The sequence below is a fragment of the Dendropsophus ebraccatus genome, chromosome 10 (genome assembly GCF_027789765.1).
Source record: "Dendropsophus ebraccatus isolate aDenEbr1 chromosome 10, aDenEbr1.pat, whole genome shotgun sequence".
NCBI lineage: Eukaryota > Metazoa > Chordata > Amphibia > Anura > Hylidae > Dendropsophus > Dendropsophus ebraccatus.
This window is the reverse complement of record NC_091463.1, coordinates 94,026,979-94,043,151: the sequence shown is the minus strand read 5'-3', so window position 1 is coordinate 94,043,151 and position 16,173 is coordinate 94,026,979. Positions and strand designations below refer to the sequence as shown.

Here is a 16,173-nt window from a genome sequence, read left to right as displayed (position 1 = left end):
AATATTGTGTACTGTCATTTTGACGATCTCCTATTACACCCTGCATGTGGCACACTATAACAGTTGTTCACTCAAGGCTGGCCTGTAAGACTTCACTAGGCCTCCAGCTTCCATAACAACATCCATGTTAGAAGGCTGGAATCTAAGTTATTTCCAATCCCAGCCACTGATGGAGGTTGACTGCAGTTAAAGAGAAACTTTTAACAGTTAAAGGGAAAATCGCCGTAATGATAAGGAAACGTGCTGACACATCACCCAGCTTGCTTCCCAAACATCCCCCTGTACCCTCCGTGCCCCCCTCTATTAGAACGTATTCTTACTTTTATGATGTCCCGCTCTGTATGTAAATGCCGGGCAAGTAGTCCCGGGGGGCGTATCTAGTCACAGTCCTGGGTGGTGGAATCACTGTAATCACGCCCAAAGGGGCGTGATTGAAAGACCTGCATTCTGGCGACATCACCCAGGGCCTGCGTTCCACGTCGACGGCATGGCAACATCTTTAGCACGCCACGCATGCGCTGTACGGCAGGAGAAGATGCATGCGCGGCGTCCTGAAGATGTTGGCACGCCGCCGACGTGGAACGCAGGCCCTGGGTGACATCGGCGGAACGCAGGTCTTTCAATCACGCCCTGCTGGGTGTGATTACAGCGATTCCAACCACCCAGGACCATGACCAGATACGCCCACCGTGACTACTTGCCCAGCATTTACATACAGCACGGGACATCATAAAAGTAAGAATACGGTCTAATAGAGGGGGGCACGGAGAGTACAGGGGGATGTTTGGGAAGCGTGCTGGGTGATGTGCCAGCACGTTTCCTTATCATTAGGGTGATTTTCGGTGTGATTGGTTTCCTTTAACTCATTAATGGACTCATTTATGGGCAACACCTCTGGTCCTACTGAACCAAACTTAACTCACAATTGAGTTCTATAGGGTCGCATTTGCACACAGCCCAACAATGGCTTTGTTATACTACGGAGGCTATAGTCTGATTATATAGAGGCATATGCAGCATTACATACTAAAAGACTATGTTCACACTTTGGTCACGGCCAGGTTATGGAACGGATGGCATCAAAAGATCATCCCGGCTAGTAGCCGGGCGCATCCGAATTCCCCGCTGCTCACAATGGTGCGTACGGCCGGAGCCACACGCTCCATTGTGTGAACTGACAGGATTTTCTGCGGCACCGCTAGGGATCCCGGCCGGAGTGTATACTATGGGGGGGATTTATGAAGACCAGCATATAAGTACGCCATTCTTATATTAGGCCCCTCCTCCTTTTCCCCGGCAGGATTCACTCTTAGTGAATCCGGCTGGCTGGGCGCCCGAACCTGTGTCCGGCATACTAAATCTACACCCGCTTCCATCGAGCGAGTGGGGCGTACGGGAGGCATACGCCAGGGAGAAGGGGGCGAATCTGCAACTTCTCCCTGGTGTACGCCTTGGGCGTATCTTTCATAAATGTCCCCCTATGTGTACACACTCCGGCCGGGATTCCCTCAGCCTTCAGCACAACATAAGTCCCGTACTAATCACAGCCGTTGCAACAACAGCCGTGATTACTACGGAACTTACGTCGTGTGAACATAGCCTAATAGGAAATCCACCTTTTGACTTTTATCTTCAATCAGCATTTTTTAAAAAAAATTAGTATAGGTGTTTTTTTTTTACTGTGGTTTTATCCTCCTTTTTTTTTTCATTATAAGTCGTGACTCTAGGATTTCTATAGAACAATTGAGACAAAAACAACACCAACAGGCTGTATCCATGTTTTCCCTAGGACTGCATCCATCTTCTCTAGCCACCAGGAATAAAATGCAGAGAGTTCACGGTTTTGTGACCCCCAACTTACTGTAGTTACACTCGTCTCTATTCCCCACCTTTACTGACCTCAACACAAAGCTTCATAGATCCTGTACAAACTTTTGGATCAGCCATCAATGTCTGAGTGGGAATCCAACACCCAACAATCAGCTGAATGAAGGGGCTACTGCTCGTGCTAGCTCTGCTGCCTTAGGGTGGGTTCACACTGAAGAATTCTCACGGATAAATTCTGCGGAATTCCGTCGCCTGTACGCGCGCACGGCTGCGCGCCTTTCCGCCAGCTTCATAGACACCATTCTATTGGCCGGCTGATTCTGTATTCCGCCGAAAGAATTGACGTGTCACTTCTTTCGGCGGAATGCATAATCAGCCGACCCATGCGCGCGCGTACAGGCGACGGAATTCCGCAGAATTTGTCAGCGAGAATTCCTCAGTGTGAACCCACCCTTATCCCTTCCTATCGGGCACAGCGCCACACAAGGGCTAGTGGCTGCACTTGGTATAACAGCTTATGGGACTTGAGGTGAACAAACCACAATACCAGGTGCAGACACAACCTTATGTATGACACTGGCTGTCAGAAAGTGAAGAGTTCATACAAGTTTTCAATCAGCTGACTGGAGTCAGACCTGCATCAACTGGATATTAAGGGGTATTCCTATATGTATTAGTTATGCCCTATCCACAGGACAGGGCATAACTAAGGGAACATGGGGAGGGACCACTGGGGTCCCCTGCAATCATGAGTATGGGAACTCCAAAATCCCAGCTAAAAGTAGCTGTGGTCTAAGCATCGGCGCTGTTGCACAATTCATGCTCTATGAAGCCAAAAATTAGGCAGCTCCATAGTAAAATTAACGGAACAGCAGAATCTAGCGGGGATTTTAGGGTCCACATCAGTCTAACCCCTTAAGATCTCTTAGTTATTCCCTGTTCTGCGGATAAAACATAACTACTCCAGATGGAAATACCCCTTTAATGGCCTATATACTCAGGACAGACACAAAATTACACAGTAAAATCCATAATGAAATTTTTTTTTCCATTTACAATTATTCCCATTTTTACGCATAGTTGACGTGTCGCCCATCATCGAATAAATATTCAGCTTCTAAATTCAGGGATGACAAGAGAAGGCGGTCCGCAGGTAAACGCACTTTATTCTACAAGCCGACAGGAATTAGTCACCTTAATCGAGGGGGCGACCCTCACTACAATAAATTATGGCATAGAAAAGATGAGGAGGGTGTACATATAGCATAGGCACGCTCATTCGTACGATTCTGTATACACAGTAGTGTTGTGGACCTCCGCATGGTACTGTGGGACCGGTCTATATACACCTCAGCTATAGTCATTCTCCTGTACACACAAAGGGGGGGGGGACATTATACACGCACATGTATGTGTGGATACAGACACATATATGGCAGTTCTGGTGACAGCACACGTTCCAGTCATTCCGCGTATACGTCTGATTTTTCTGTGTACCGTATGTCAGTCTACTTACACTTATAAATAGTTCAGCACCTCTAGGAGGCCGGGTATTATATACATACATGTGTGTGCGGACGAGAACATATATACAGAATCACACACATCTACTCACACCTACTCCTAAATCTCCACACGCTATAGTCATGTACTGAGTGGATGTGGTGTATACAGATATATACACACACAGGGCTCGGTATATAAGTGATGATGATGGAACGGAGGCTTCTCTAGATTCTGTGACTAGATATACGAGGCGGCGGCGTACAGCCATAAGTTCTGGCTCGACCACTGGTCGCCCAGTTTCATAGGGATCTCTGGTGCTCTCAGTTCAGGCCTGTAGACCTATGATCGGGCCGGGCCTTGCTGCCATATTACGCTGGCCTGAAACAGAGGATTGTGGGATGCTGGGAGTTGTAGTTTTGCAATAGTTGGAGAACAGTATAACTGATCTGAGGTTCCATCACTGTACACATATATACCAGCCCTCTAATATTGCTGTGCACTGTGTGTATTAGACCAAGTGTATATATCAAGCAGGCGAGTATCCGCACTGGTGTCACTTTCAAGAAACCTTATAACTGAAGTCACTGGAGGGTCTCCGACACTATAACCCCCAGCATGCCCTAATGGACATGACAGCTGGGGACGACCGGTGTAAGAAAACTATGGCTCTTTTCACACTTTTTCATATGTCTATTGGCTCAGGAAAAATTGTTTTTACCCCCCCCCCCCCCCCCCTCCTCCCCAATGCGTTATAAAAATGCAAAAAGAAACTAAGAGAATAAAAAACACTTGTGCAAACACTGACTGGTATACATGTATATATAGGGTAAAGTCTCGGGCCACACAGTGACTTGTGGTTGCACTAAACTAATAGTGTGTGTGGTTGTGCAAATATCCAGCAGGTTTGGGTTCCTGCCGACTATCACATCATGTAGTTTGGGATGCGGCCATATCTCGGCCATTAGCCGCGATGCAGCCGCACAACACGGCAAGGTGATGTAGTAAAGCCACAAGATGCCACATAGCCTTAGGATGCTATAACACGGGCCGATGAGGGCCCAATCAATAATGTAAACGAGCCCCTATCTGCTAGCTCGGTGCTCGTTTACTGGGCCTATTACTCGGCGTGATGATCATTTTGCAAGGGCTGCACGGACAACATTAGTGATGTCTGTGCAGACCTTGGCCTAAATACATTCCCTCTCCACGCTCCCAATGTTCTCCTGCCCTCTGTTTTCACTCCCGGAGTGAAAGCAGAGGGCAGGAGAACACTGGGAGCCTGGAGAGGTGATGTATAACAGTCTATTCAATTGTCAGCCATGATTTTAGATTCTGACCTAAAGACACGATCAGCCAATGATTATTGTTGTCTCGATCACACGGAGCGATAATCACACTTTCCCATGATGCTGCAGTTCTCGCTGTGATCACGGAGAGCGTGTCAAAACTAACGTGTTTTGTAGCAATTTTGGAAAAAATCCCATTATATAAAAAAATGTGAACAAACCTTTAACCTGATGCAGCCCTGCTACCATGAAATGTGAACATACCCTTACAAAATCCATCAAGTTTTAAATAAGGTATAAAACATCTATGTAATGTATAGACCATTAAAAAAGTGAGAACAAAATCCTAATCAGTTCTATAAAAAAACAACCAATGATTTCTATGGGATATGCAGGTCTTTGCACCTAATTTCTATGGCTCCAACGCAACTAAAATACAAAAAAACTATGAGTAAAATCCACTTAATTTTGGGTGTACAGCTCCTCTGTGGACCTGTGTGTCACCATGGAAACAGACTACAAACAAATCCTGTGTAGTCTGATCCTGCAGTCATTAGTTATTTCACTCCAAGCAGTGACAGACTACTCAGGGGTTGTTTGTAGTCTGTAACCATGGAGACACATCGCCCTGTATAGAAGCTGTGTACACAAAACATTACACTTTTAAACATGTCAGACCTGAAAATGACACCAGATACGTCCCATCTCTGTACATGACAATCTGTAACCCTTGCAGTGCTCATCTAATAAAAACAATGTATACTTCAGGGTATACATAATATATGTGGCGAGTATACATATTAGTATCTGTCTACCATTCTAGAACCACAACGTAGCCTTATTGCACAAATATATGTATAGAGAAATATAGTAAGTGAAGGCGAGCATCCCCGATTTCTCTATCTGTGGATGTATCCATCTGTTATGTTACATGACAATAAAAAGAGCAGGTATCCCCAGAAGTTCAGCTTAGATACACTTAGACAAAGTGCGTTTCTGTTCTGATCTGCAGACGTGACATGGATTCAGACACATAAGTCCAATGCACTGGAATCGCAGTCATGGGTTCACCCATTTTGAACAATGGGCTACGCCAAAGTTCAGGAGGATGCGAAATCTGGTGATATAGGTGACTTGTGCAGTTTAAAGAAGACCGGACCCCTGCACGAAAAGGAATCAGCCATGTTGGGGGTTTTACTTCTGGTTATAAAATCTATATATTTTATAGGGCCCAACAATGGACCTTGAGAATGATGGTCAGCCAATGCAGCCCATTGACCACAATGGTTCTTCAATAGATTATTGCCCCTCAAAATGGTAGTTTCCAGTGTGTTCGGGTGCTAGGTTGGGGAGAGTCAAACACTATAGTGTCCCACTCTTCCCCCAATATTTTATTAGCTTATATTCTCATGGGTTATAGAAGCAGAACATCCAATTACATCAGTCTAAAACCCCCGAAAGGGTCTCCACGTATCTCCAGATGCTTCAACCTCTCGACTCCCATTGACTTCCTCAATAAATAACCTCTTCCCGTGTCTAATTTCATTACAGGTCATATCTACAAGCCTATAGGAGAGGTTGTAGATAATTATTATCATCGTGGTGAGTGTAGATGTAATTTTGACCCTCGTTCTCCGATCTCGGAGGTCACTAAGTCTGAGCAGGAGGATCCTGGTTTCTCTATGGTTCATGTGCAGATGGAGAAGACAGCTGGGACTGAGGGAGTCATAATTCATTGCACCCATTTTGCTTAAAAAACTGAAAACACTGTACAGGTGTTAAGGTTCCTTCGTGACACGTGGCACTCACCGCCTCCCGCTACAGGAGACGGGACATTGAGCCGATGCCTACTGTCCTGTAAATACAAGGTCGGTGATGCAGCGTCTACGATTTTATAGTACAATACTGAAAGACACAGCATTCGCCATGTGGATCAGTTGTGTGACACGCAACGCAACCATTTACGGGGTGAAGTCTTACGGTGAAGGGGCAGCTTGTGCTCGAGTGGGCAGGAGGGACTGAAGAAGACTTGACAGGCAGTGCAGGAGATTATATTGCTGATTCTAAGGGAGGAACTTTGGGTGAAAGTGCAGGAGGCAAGTCATGGTAAGACGTCTCTGGTTACACTAAAACCTGTCCTCAACAAGAACCTCGTAGGGTCTGGTAATGGGGTCCCAACCCTCAGCACCATTTACACACCTCAGTTCTTCATCCTACTGAGTTCTCCATCATTATTTATGACTTATATTGCCGCTCTGCCTCCACTCTCTGCCCCCCACCAATGTTACACAGAAGGCGTCTCGCTAATCCCTTGTCCCCCTCCTCCACCTCCTCCCCCCGCCACTGCTCTATGCCTCCTCTCGCAGTGACCGCGATGCCTCATAAAGCTATCTCTCCACATGAACTTCTTGGCGCACACTTCGCACTCGTAAGGTTTCACCCCGGTGTGCGTCTTCATGTGTTCCGTCAGGTGGTGCTTCATCTTGAACTTTTTCCCACAGACGGGGCAGTCAAAGGGACGCAGGTTGAGATGCATATTGACATGCCGATCACGCATACTCTTGTGGGAGAAGGCTTTTCCACAATGACATAGGAAGATTTTGCCGCCTTCTCCTTGGCTCGTTCCTGTCCCACCTTGCCCGGCTGCACCGTGTCCTGAAGGCAGCACCAGCAGCTGATTTCCTTGCATATCCAGAGGCAGAAGAGGAGGTCCCTGCGGGTAACCTGGCCCGTTGCCGGATGCTTCTTCATAGGGCATTCCATCTGAAGGTTCACAGAAATTCACTTGCTCTTCTGGTGCATTGAGTGTGCGGACATCACTGATACTCAGTTGTTCTTCTTCTTCATCTTCTTCAAGCTCTTCCTCATCCTCTTCTTCCTCACCTTCACATGTCAGCAGCAGACCCTGGTGAGGTCGTTCCTTTTTGACGTAAACCCAATGTCTCTGGGGAACGATGCTGGGTCTTCGGTAACTGGAGCAGCTGGCAACAGATGCATCTTCTCCCAATGGTTCTTCTTCTACACCGGCTTCTTCTGCCGCCTCACTTGTGACGTCACTCCTTCTTCTACTCCTCTCTGTACACGGTTCCGGTGGCACCTCACGAGGACTAAAGTAGTTGCTACTACTGGGTGACTGGTTTTCACTGGCTCTGCCGGAGTGGGGTCTCTGTGGTGTCGGACCACGGCTGCTCCCCGCCCCCTCTATGCTCCCGGCGCTGCTGCCGGCACGAGACTCCTTTAGCAGTTCTGAGCACTTATCCACCACATGCCACATCTGGAGCACGCTTCCCACCGTCAGGTAGTTGACAATCTCATCCGCCAACATGGTCAAGCGTCCCGTGTAGGCAGCACATAAAACGGCTTCAAACGCCCCCGGGTCCACCACACCGGGCAGAGCCACGCAGCTCATGCCTTTCAGCAGCACCTGGTCATGGAAATACGGGGAGGAGGCGGCGAGCACGGCACGATGGGCTCGGAACACGCGGCCTTGTGCATGGATGGATACATCACACAGTTTCCCTTCTACTCGCTGCTGGTTGAGACTCTCCAGGAGAGAGCTGGCCACATCTGGGAAGTCCACGTGGATGAGAGGACCAGCGGTGTCCATGATCGCACAGGAAGAGTGGGGGGGACCTGACAAAAGGAAAAAATATCTATATCATCTGGGAACATAATAATGGAACAATACACACATGACAAAACCTGACGTCACACTGGGTCAGGCCTAACCCGAAACTGGATACCCTTTTCTTCCTTCGCTTTTACCGCTATCAGACCCCATGCACACAACAAAATTTTTATACTGCTGCCAGCAAGGATCCATGGGGGAGATTTATCAAACATGGTGTAAAGTGAAACTGGCTCAGTCGCCCCTAGCAACCAATCAGATTCCACCTTTCATTCCTCACAGACTTTTTGGAAAATGAAAGGTGGAATCTGATTGGTTGCTAGGAGCAACTGAGCCAGTTTCACTTTACACCATATCTGATAAATCTCCCCTCATGTGTTTTCCCATCCTAAAATGCATGTGAATTCCACCCAATATATTTAAAGGGGTACTCCGGGCATTTTTATATATATATTTTTTTTTTTTGGCTACTGCTGGGTTACAGAGAAATCATAGCTATTGTTTTCTGACGCGGATAGCTGATTTTTCCATTGACTGCACAACGCTGATTATCGGCTCGTGTAAATGTGTCACCAATCAGCTGAGAAGTGGGTATACGCCCGATCCTAGGCTGATCACATGTTTGTGTGGGCTTTAAAATATTTAAACAGCAAAAGATTTAAAGGGCCACCCGAGCAACGATGGTTTGTGCGTCCCGGCCTCTCGATTCATTATCCCATCTTAAAGGGGTTGTCCAGCGAAAAATCTTTTTCTTTCAAATCAACTGGTGTCAGAAAGTTATATAGATTTGTAATTAACTTCTATTAAAAAAATATCAAGTCTTCCCATACTTATCAGCTGCTGTATGTCATGCAGGAAATGTTGTTTTATTTTCAGTCAGACACAGTGCTCTCTGCTGACACCTCTAAGTATGCATCTTATTATGTCACCATGCTGCACTCTGATTGGCTGCTGTGGAGACTCCGCCCCTCCTGCATTGGCTATATTAATTCATCCACAACATTTTATTTATTGGGAAATATTAGGTTTTTATTTTAAAACCTATAAACTATTTCCAGATTATACAGTAGAAGGTTTTTGTGTGGGTTTAACCCTCTAAGGGTCCTTTTACATGAATTAATCTTCAGCTGTCCGCGGCCTCAAAACAGTCAGTGCCTTAAAGGGGTTGTCCAGCGAAAATCTTTTTCTTTCAAATCAACTGGTGTGAGAAAGTTATATAGATTTGTAATTTACTTCTATTAAAAAATCTCAAGTCTTCCCATACTTATCAGCTGCTGTATGTCCTGCAGGAAATGTTTTATTTTCAGTCTGACACAGTGCTCTCTGCTGACATCTCTGGCAGAGACAGGAACTTTGTCTCCGTTTTCTATGAATCCCCATAGAGAACCTCTCCTGCTCTGGACAGTTCCTGTCTCGGCCAGAGATGGCAGCAGAGAGCACTGTGTCAGACTGTAAATAAAACATTTCCTGCAGGACATATAGCAGCTGATAAGTCCTGGAAGACTGGAGATTTTTTTTATAGAAATATAATTACAAATCTATATAACTTTCTCAGTTGATTTGAAAGAAAAAGATTTTCGCTGGACAATCACTGACTGAGGCCGTAGACAGTTCATGTAAATGGACCCTTAGAGGGGTAAACCCACACATAAACCTTCTACTGTATAATCTGGAAACACTTTATAGGTTTTAAAATAAAAACCTAATATTTCACAATAAAGAAAATGTTGTGAATGAATTATTATAACCAACGCAAAAGAGGCGGAGTCTTCACAGCAGCCAATCAGAGTGCAGCATGTGACATCAATAAGATAGATACTAGGAGGCGGTAGACATATGTGAAACGCGTCAATGGCCGCTGTAACCTGGAGGAGCAACAAAGAGAAGGGAGTCCCACCAGCTGCACTATAAGGAGCGGGCGGTGACCCTCCACATGTGGCCCTCCAGCTGTTGCAATACTACAACTCCCAGCATGCCTGTCTTGTCCAGGCACGATGGGAGTTGTAGTTTCTTTTGCCTAAAGGTGGTAAAACTACAACTCCCAGCATGTCGGTGTAGTTTCACAACAGCTACGGGTTAGAGGCCACTACTCTAATGGGTTAACCCCTTAAAAGTTAAATTATGCAAAAATGGAAAATCCCTTTAAGTCACCATTAAACACTGTATGTATGGATATGATGGGGATAGTCAAACTGTATCATGTGACCCAACCTAGACCGTCCTATAATGAGAATATATACTGGGGATACAGCTGTGTGTGTATACAGCTAGCTGGGTGCTGTATACACCAGGTAGAGATGGGGAGCAGCCTCCTCTCCCCCCACTGACTATAAAGGATGAGGATGCTCCGTGTCCTCACACACACACACCTACAGCAGCTGCGTTATACACCCCCGTTCACACACACCGACAATCACCGCACACAACAGTTTATCTCACCCCAGGATTGCGTCTTGCTGTCTCTTTAACACCCTCTGTGTCTCAGGCCTCCTTAGGCTCCGCCCCCTCGTTAAAGGCGCGCAGGCGCATCTCCCTATGCTCGCGTTTACCACAGTCGGCCGACAAAATAGGTTTTACCTTTAAGGTCGTAGTCACAGTCAGTGTGAGCGCTGATTGGTCGCCGGAAGCCGTAGGACGCGCCCCTTTTTGTTTCTGGCGACCTCGTCTATGGGGCAGAGGAGAGGGTCGTGATTGGCTTGTTGTCCTGTCAATCAAGAGGGGAGCGTGAGTGCTGAGCGTTGATTGGCTGGAGAGCTAAATAGAGGGCTTTGTGTGACTACAGACGTCTGATCTAGGTGTATGGGCTATGTCTGCTGCCTGGGCTGTAATAAGGAGGCTCAGTTATAGCACAGAGGGGCAGTGTTATACGGGGGCCACCTCCCCCTACAGCTGCCTCAGAGGCTCCTGGCATATAATAAAGGGGAACTCCACCTGTCTGAAGAAAGCTGGTGCAAAACTACAACTCCCATCATGCCCTGACAGCTTTGCAACAGCTACAAAGCAAGTACTGGAGTCTCATTTATCCCAACTGCCCAAAAGTAAAACTGTGTCTCCATAGCAACCAATCGCTGCACAGCTGTCACCAGAGCTGTAAGCCGTGCACGGTTGCTACGGGCAACACAGACTTCATCAATCTGCTCAATGCTCCTAATGCTGCGTTTACACGAAGCGATAATTCGCCCAATCGATTGTTTATTGTTTTTGAAGCATCGATTTGATTTTTATAACGATCAGCGTTTAGACCAATAAATCGTTAGAAAATTCGCAAGAAAAATCGTTATTGCGATAATTTTTAAGATCGCTTAAGCCCATCTTTCACGTAGGCTGAATCAGTGAAAGACAGTTTACACGAAGCGATCTATGAATTTTTAGCGAACGACCAACGGCGATTAGAGGACATGTTAAAAGATCAAAATGACCAGTTTCATCGTTTGCTGTGTTTACACGTAACAATTATCGCCTAAATGCCATCATTATTGCGAAAATTCGAACGATAATCGTTCTGTGTAAACGCAGCATTGGGGTCCTATTACACGGAGCGATTTTTAACGATTAACACCTGACGATAAACAATTGCAAACGTGATTGTTTATTGTTAACCTGAAATCGTTCACCTTATTACAGAGAACGATGGTCGTTATTGCGATCGTTACTATGATCCCAACAAAACAATGGACAATGCGCAATTACACTGAACGATTAGTGAACAAATGTGGAATTACAGCGAACGATTAACGATAATTTTAGGTTCAGATCAAAAACGATTAACGACATACAAATGATTTTTCGATCGTTGCCTGCAGTTACACAGAACGATTATTGTTTAAATTCAAATGATATAACGATTTTTCGCACGACAATCGTCCCGTGTAATGGGGCCCTTAGGCTGGGTTCACACTGTGTTTTTGCAATCCGTTTAACGCATACGTTTTATGGAAAAAACGGATGCAAAAACGGATGCAATTGTGTGTCATCCGTTTGGATCCGTTTTCCATTGACTTCCATTCTTTAAAAAAAAACGGATCGAAACGGATGTTTGTTTTTTTTTACGTACAAAAAGTAGTGTTAACACTACTTTTCTGTACGTTAAAAAAACGCATCAGTTTTGATTCTTTTCCTTTTTAAATAATGGAAGTCAATGGAAAACGGATCCAAGCGGATGACACACAATTGCATCCGTTTTTTTTTTCATAAAACGTATATGTTAAACAGATTGCAAAAACACAGTGTGAACACAGCCTAAGCCATAGTCTCTACCGCTTGGCTCTTCAGAAGGTGGCTGGGGTATGCTGGGAGTTGTAGTGAGCCACGGGAAGTCTACAGCAGTTCTGAAGGCCATTGCTGGTCCAGCGCCCCACTACATCTACTGCTGCCGGGGATGGGATGACTGTCATTCAGTCCTGTACAGACAAATACAAAAAATACAATAAAGCCATGTCCACAAGTAATAATCATCCTACACTGGTATACAGGAGTATGATGGGAGAATGGTATCCCCATATATACCTCAGCGTACCTGTGCAGAGTCCTCTGTTGGTGACCATGGTCCATCCATTCCCATATATACCTCAGCGTACCTGTGCAGAGTCCTCTGTTGGTGACCATGGTCCATCCATTCCCATATATACCTCAGCGTACCTGTGCAGAGTCCTCTGTTGGTGACCATGGTCCATCCATTCCCATATATACCTCAGCGTACCTGTGCAGAGTCCTCTGTTGGTGACCATGGTCCATCCATTCCCATATATACCTCAGCGTACCTGTGCAGAGTCCTCTGTTGGTGACCATGGTCCATCCATTCCCATATATACCTCAGCGTACCTGTGCAGAGTCCTCTGTTGGTGACTAACCATGGATCATAATTTCTAGTCTGCCTGCACCATCGACAAGGGGGCTTTGTCCTGCTGACTGTCTCCTTCTGCCATAGAGGTGACAGCTGGTATGAAGAGCTAGGCATGGTCCTCACACTGCTAACATAATGCCTGCTGACCAATCATCCAACAATAGGGATCAGAGGAGTCAGGGTGCACCAAGAAAGTATTCCCCACCCCCACCATTACATCTCCTCCACCAGCCGGACAGGAAGGGCTCAGAGATTCCTGCTGCTTGTGCCAAATTCTGACCCCCAAGAGCATGGTGCCACAGAGATCTGGATCCATCTGACCAGCCATGTTTCCTTACAGAGATCTGGATCCACCTGAACGACCATGTTTCTCCACAGAGATCTGGATCCATCAGACCGGCCATGTTTCTCCAGAGATCTGGGTCCAGCTGACCAGCCATGTTTCTCCAGACAGCAGGATCCAGGTGATTGGCCATGTTTCTCCACAGATATGAATCCATGTGACCGGCCATGTTTCTCCAGAGATCTGGGTCCAGCTGACCGGCCATGTTTCTCCACAGCGATCTGGGTCCATCTGACTGGCTATGTTTCTCCACAGAGATCTGGATCCATCAGACTAGTCAGGTTTCTCCAGAGATCTTGGTCCATCTGACTGGCCATGTTTCTCCACAGAGATCTGGATCCATCAGACTAGTCAGGTTTCTCCAGAGATCTTGGTCCATCTGACCGACCATGTTTCTCCACAGCGATCTGGGTCCATCTGACCGGCCATGTTTCTCCACAGAGATCTGGATCCATCTGACCGGCCATGTTTCCTAACAGAGATTTGGATCCATCTGGCCGGCCATGTTTCCTAACAGAGATTTGGATCCATCTGGCCGGCCACATTTTCCCACTGCTCAGTGATATTTTTGCTCTTTGACCTCCCTCAGATACTTTGGGGCGGGGTCATTTATCAAAGCTGAACCTAGTGCATTTAGCAAAATGTTACAAAGGGGGTGCGCCACAATTATTGCACTTTTTGTCTAGAAAGAAGTGTAAAACATAGCTGAACTCCACACCAGCTCCAGGCCACCTCAGATGCCCCCAAATGAATGTGTAAGAGTATGCCCTACATACTCCTAGCATGCCTGTGTGTTGGCAGGGGAATATTCAAACGGTTATTCACCTAAGATCAAAAAAATTAAATGCTAGCTGGTCTTACTCAATAAGTCACCCGGAATATTTTATGCCAATCTATAACCAAGATAGGAAACTACATTTCCCATCATGCATTTTGCTGATTGGTCTGCTGCGCACTCACCCCCTTAGCTTTCTTTCCTGCTATCATTACTATTAGAGTAAACACAGGACTGTGTATACCATACTACCCGATGATGTAGCAGAGCTGACGCGTGCATGGTGTGGCTATACGCTTCATAATGGACATCTGTTTACTGGGGAGGGGGGGGTGTAGTGTCGATTTAGATCTCCGCTTGCTTACTGTGAATGAAAACATTCTAGTTCCACCCAGACTCTAAGAACATCTATAACACTTACAATATTCAGCGCTGTGACACATGTACATATGCCTGCAGTCACTGACAGCAAGCAGAGATAGAACTATAACTTTTCATATAACAGAGACCTAGGCTCAGGGACACATGTAAGGGTCCATTTACACAAAGATTATCAGCCAAAGGCCGAAACAGACAGCAGGTCATAAAGGAAAGCCTGAGATTTCTCCTCTTTTTAAATCCATTCCTGGCTTTGGCTTCAACTCTTTAACAGATAATCTTTGTGTAAATTGACCCTTATGGTGCGCTTACACAGACAGATTTATCTGACAGATCTTTGAAGCCAAAACCAGGAGCAGACTATAAACAGGGATCAGGTCATAAAGGAAAGACTGGGATCTATCCTCTTTTTAAATCCATTCCTGGCTTTTGGCTTCCACCCTTATGGTGGTTTTACACGGAACGATTTATCGTTCGAATTCACACGATAACGATCGAATTCGAACAATAATCGTACGTGTAAACGCAGCGAACGATCAAGCGACGAGCGAGAAATCGTTCATTTTGATCTGTCAACATGTTCTCAAATCATCGTTGATCGTTCGCAAAAAAAATCGCAGATCGCTTTGTGTAAAATATTCTTTCAACGATTTCACCTATGTGTGAGATAGGCTTAAGCGATCGCAAAACGCATGTATCGTTCCGTCTAAACGCTGATAGTTATAAAAAAAAACATCGTTTATTCAAAATCGTTAATTGTGCGATTGGGCGAATTACCGCTCCGTGTAAAAGTACCATTAGTCTACAGAAGCAGCACAGGTGCATGGAGATGATGCAGATTATGTCTTTCGGGGGATGGGTTACCAAGTCAATAGACAGCTAACTCTGCCCCCAGAGAGGAGATCAGATGTCCTGTGTCTAGAAAGAGAGGGGGGGGGGGGGAGGAGATGGAGCCGAGCGTTGTCAGAGAGGACACAGAACAACATTTTACACTTCCAGAGCAGGTAAGAATGAGAAAAAAAAAAAACGGGAAAAGGTGTATGATAGGTTATACATGTATATTAGACATAGGGTGGAATTTGGAAGGGGGACTGTTTAGAATATATATATATATATTTTTTATGCTTAGGTTAAGTTTCAGGGTAACGCCAATAGTGAGAGCTGAGGACTGTAATAACGGGGCCATTCAGTGCATATTGCTCAATTGCTGGGAACAAGCCTTATCCATGTCTGCACGCTGTGACACACCCGCAGCAATGGAGGATTTATGCAGCTTCCTGGGATAACCTGTAGAACCTGCAGGCACTGGAATAAAATATGTCATAGTAAATGTGACTCTGCCTATATCATAGCGTGGTATGTGGGACGGCACAGGCTAGATGAAGACTCAGACAATAGCCACGTGATCCAGGATTCAGTCAAGACCAGCTCAACTAGTCACCAAGGATAGTAAAAGAGGCTGTCAGGATTAGGGGGGGGGGGGGGGGGGGGGGGGGGGGGAAACACAGCTACCTTCTTCCAAAAACCGCGCCACACCTGTCCTCAGGTTATGAGTGGTGTTCCAACTAAGCTCAGTTCGCTTTAATG

General features: G+C 45.9%; 1 protein-coding gene across 1 annotated transcript; it reads right to left on the bottom strand.

The window, feature by feature from the left end:
• Nucleotides 1-4,085: 4,085 nt before the first annotated feature.
• Nucleotides 4,086-10,748, bottom strand: ZBTB22 (zinc finger and BTB domain containing 22). Its single transcript, XM_069942911.1, has 2 exons — nucleotides 10,687-10,748; nucleotides 4,086-8,252 (listed from the first exon to the last, which is right to left on the bottom strand). The coding sequence occupies exon 2, from the start codon at nucleotides 8,224-8,226 to the stop codon at nucleotides 6,904-6,906; it is 1,323 nt and encodes a 440-aa protein (XP_069799012.1). The 5' UTR covers nucleotides 8,227-8,252; nucleotides 10,687-10,748; the 3' UTR covers nucleotides 4,086-6,903.
• Nucleotides 10,749-16,173: the final 5,425 nt, after the last annotated feature.